The following is a 1,694-nucleotide window of genomic DNA, read 5'->3' as shown; positions in this document are numbered from 1 at the left end:
CCAATGATCTTGTTTGCAGATCGAAGAGAATGGCAAATAAAAATAATCTGAATTGCTAATTATTTTTCCTAGGAACTGGGAACAGATACACGTCGCCTCCACAATGAAGGTCTCGTTCTTATTCTCCCTTTGCGAAGGATAAGCCTCGATTAAAATGATGGTTACTGGTTTTTCATACAAAGAATCTCGTTTTTCATACATGATTACTGATCAAAAGAAGAAACAGAATTGGTTACTGATTAAAAGAAGAAACAGAATTAAAAGAACAATGGCCATATACATACAAACAATCTCGTTTTTCATACATGATCTGACACAGAAACTAGTACCAATTAACAATTTGAATTAGGACACTAATGAACAAATCAAAACAAGCACCAAAATAAGTAAATCACACGCACAATACAATCTGCTAATTACGGTACGCTATGCATCCATTATGACCTTGAATTCCTCGAAGCTGAGCACCCCGTCGCCGTTGAGATCAAACCTGCAGATCATGGCCCTGCACTCATCAATGTCCTGGTGGTAGCCCAGCCTGGAGAGCATCCGCTTCAGGCTCAGCGGCGTGATGCACCCTTCGCCTTCCATGGCGTACATCCCGAACGCTTCCCTGAGCTCCCGCCGCCGCTCGCCCTCGTCCTCCTCCTCCGCCTCCGCCGCCGCCGTCCCCGCCAGTGCCAGCACAAGGAGCTCCTCCTGGCTCAGCAGCCCGTCGCCGTCGGCGTCCGCCGACGCCACCAGGCGGTCCGCCTCCTCCGCCGACACGTCCTCGCCCAGCGCCGCCTTCATGCAGAGGCGCAGCTCGGCCGCCGACAGCTTGCCGTCGCCGTCCCGGTCCAGCGCCGAGAACACGCGGCTGAACTCGGATGATGCGTACACCGCCATTGATCTTCTTCAACCTTGGCAAGGTTCAGCGATTGGTTTTAGTAGTTTCCTTTTCAGGCAAGCTACGCGAATGACTATCGGGAACTTTGCCTTTGCTGATCTGGTCTGTCTGCAAGACTGCAACTGCAATGGCACGCTCAGGCGCTCGGTTCTTGCAGCTATTATGACTTTATGAGCTGCAATCATGCCTGCGTTGCGTGCCAATGGTGGGTTCGTGTTGATACATTCAAGGCATAAAGAACGGGTCACTACCTGACAGTGCCAAGAAAATTTCTTAGCGTAGCACCATGGGTTGGGTCTTTCTTTGCAATAGTCAATTGCTGAGAGCAGAAGAGCTGCAGCCGATTCCGACAGATAGGGACCTCGTCAGCTGCTCCGGCCTGCAGAGAGTCTGACGTCTCTAGAATGGTGCATGACTAGCCGGCCGGCGTTGATAAATTCCTGATCTTGCTTTGAGTCTGGGCTGCTTCGTTCGCTCTGTTTGGTCTTCTTCTCGTTTTTTGGTTTAATTTGACACAGAATGTTCTGTGATCCAACTGACCAACTTTTATTCATGGAATGATTGGGTGGAATGCTTGAATATGTCATCAGGAACATTATGCACTACCGGACACAGGAGCTTGCCGAGTGTTACACTCGGCAAACGACACTGGGTAAACGTTTTGACGGCAAACGCTAGTTTACCGAGGGTTTTTTGTCGCGCACTCGGCAAATATGTTGTCGAGTGCCCAAAAACACTCGGCAAACTTTTTTTTCAAAAAAAATAAAAAAAAACAAGCCGGCCGCCGCCCTTGCCTCCCGCCGCC

General features: G+C 49.6%; 1 protein-coding gene across 1 annotated transcript; it reads right to left on the bottom strand.

Moving 5' to 3' along the window:
• Positions 1 to 426: 426 nt before the first annotated feature.
• LOC136530573 (putative calcium-binding protein CML19) lies at positions 427 to 888 on the bottom strand. The gene has a single exon (XM_066523295.1). It carries the CDS (start codon positions 886 to 888, stop codon positions 427 to 429), a length of 462 nt encoding a protein of 153 aa, XP_066379392.1.
• Between the last annotated feature and the right edge of the window lie 806 nt (positions 889 to 1,694).

The sequence above is a fragment of the Miscanthus floridulus genome, unplaced genomic scaffold, assembly GCF_019320115.1.
Source record: "Miscanthus floridulus cultivar M001 unplaced genomic scaffold, ASM1932011v1 fs_157_3, whole genome shotgun sequence".
Taxonomy (NCBI): domain Eukaryota; kingdom Viridiplantae; phylum Streptophyta; class Magnoliopsida; order Poales; family Poaceae; genus Miscanthus; species Miscanthus floridulus.
This window is presented reverse-complemented; position numbering and strand designations above follow the sequence as displayed.

Bases quoted from the DNA above. Each gene is read 5' to 3' on its own strand.
- LOC136530573 (XM_066523295.1), bottom strand. From the start codon at position 888: ATGGCGGTGTACGCATCATCCGAGTTCAGCCGCGTGTTCTCGGCGCTG.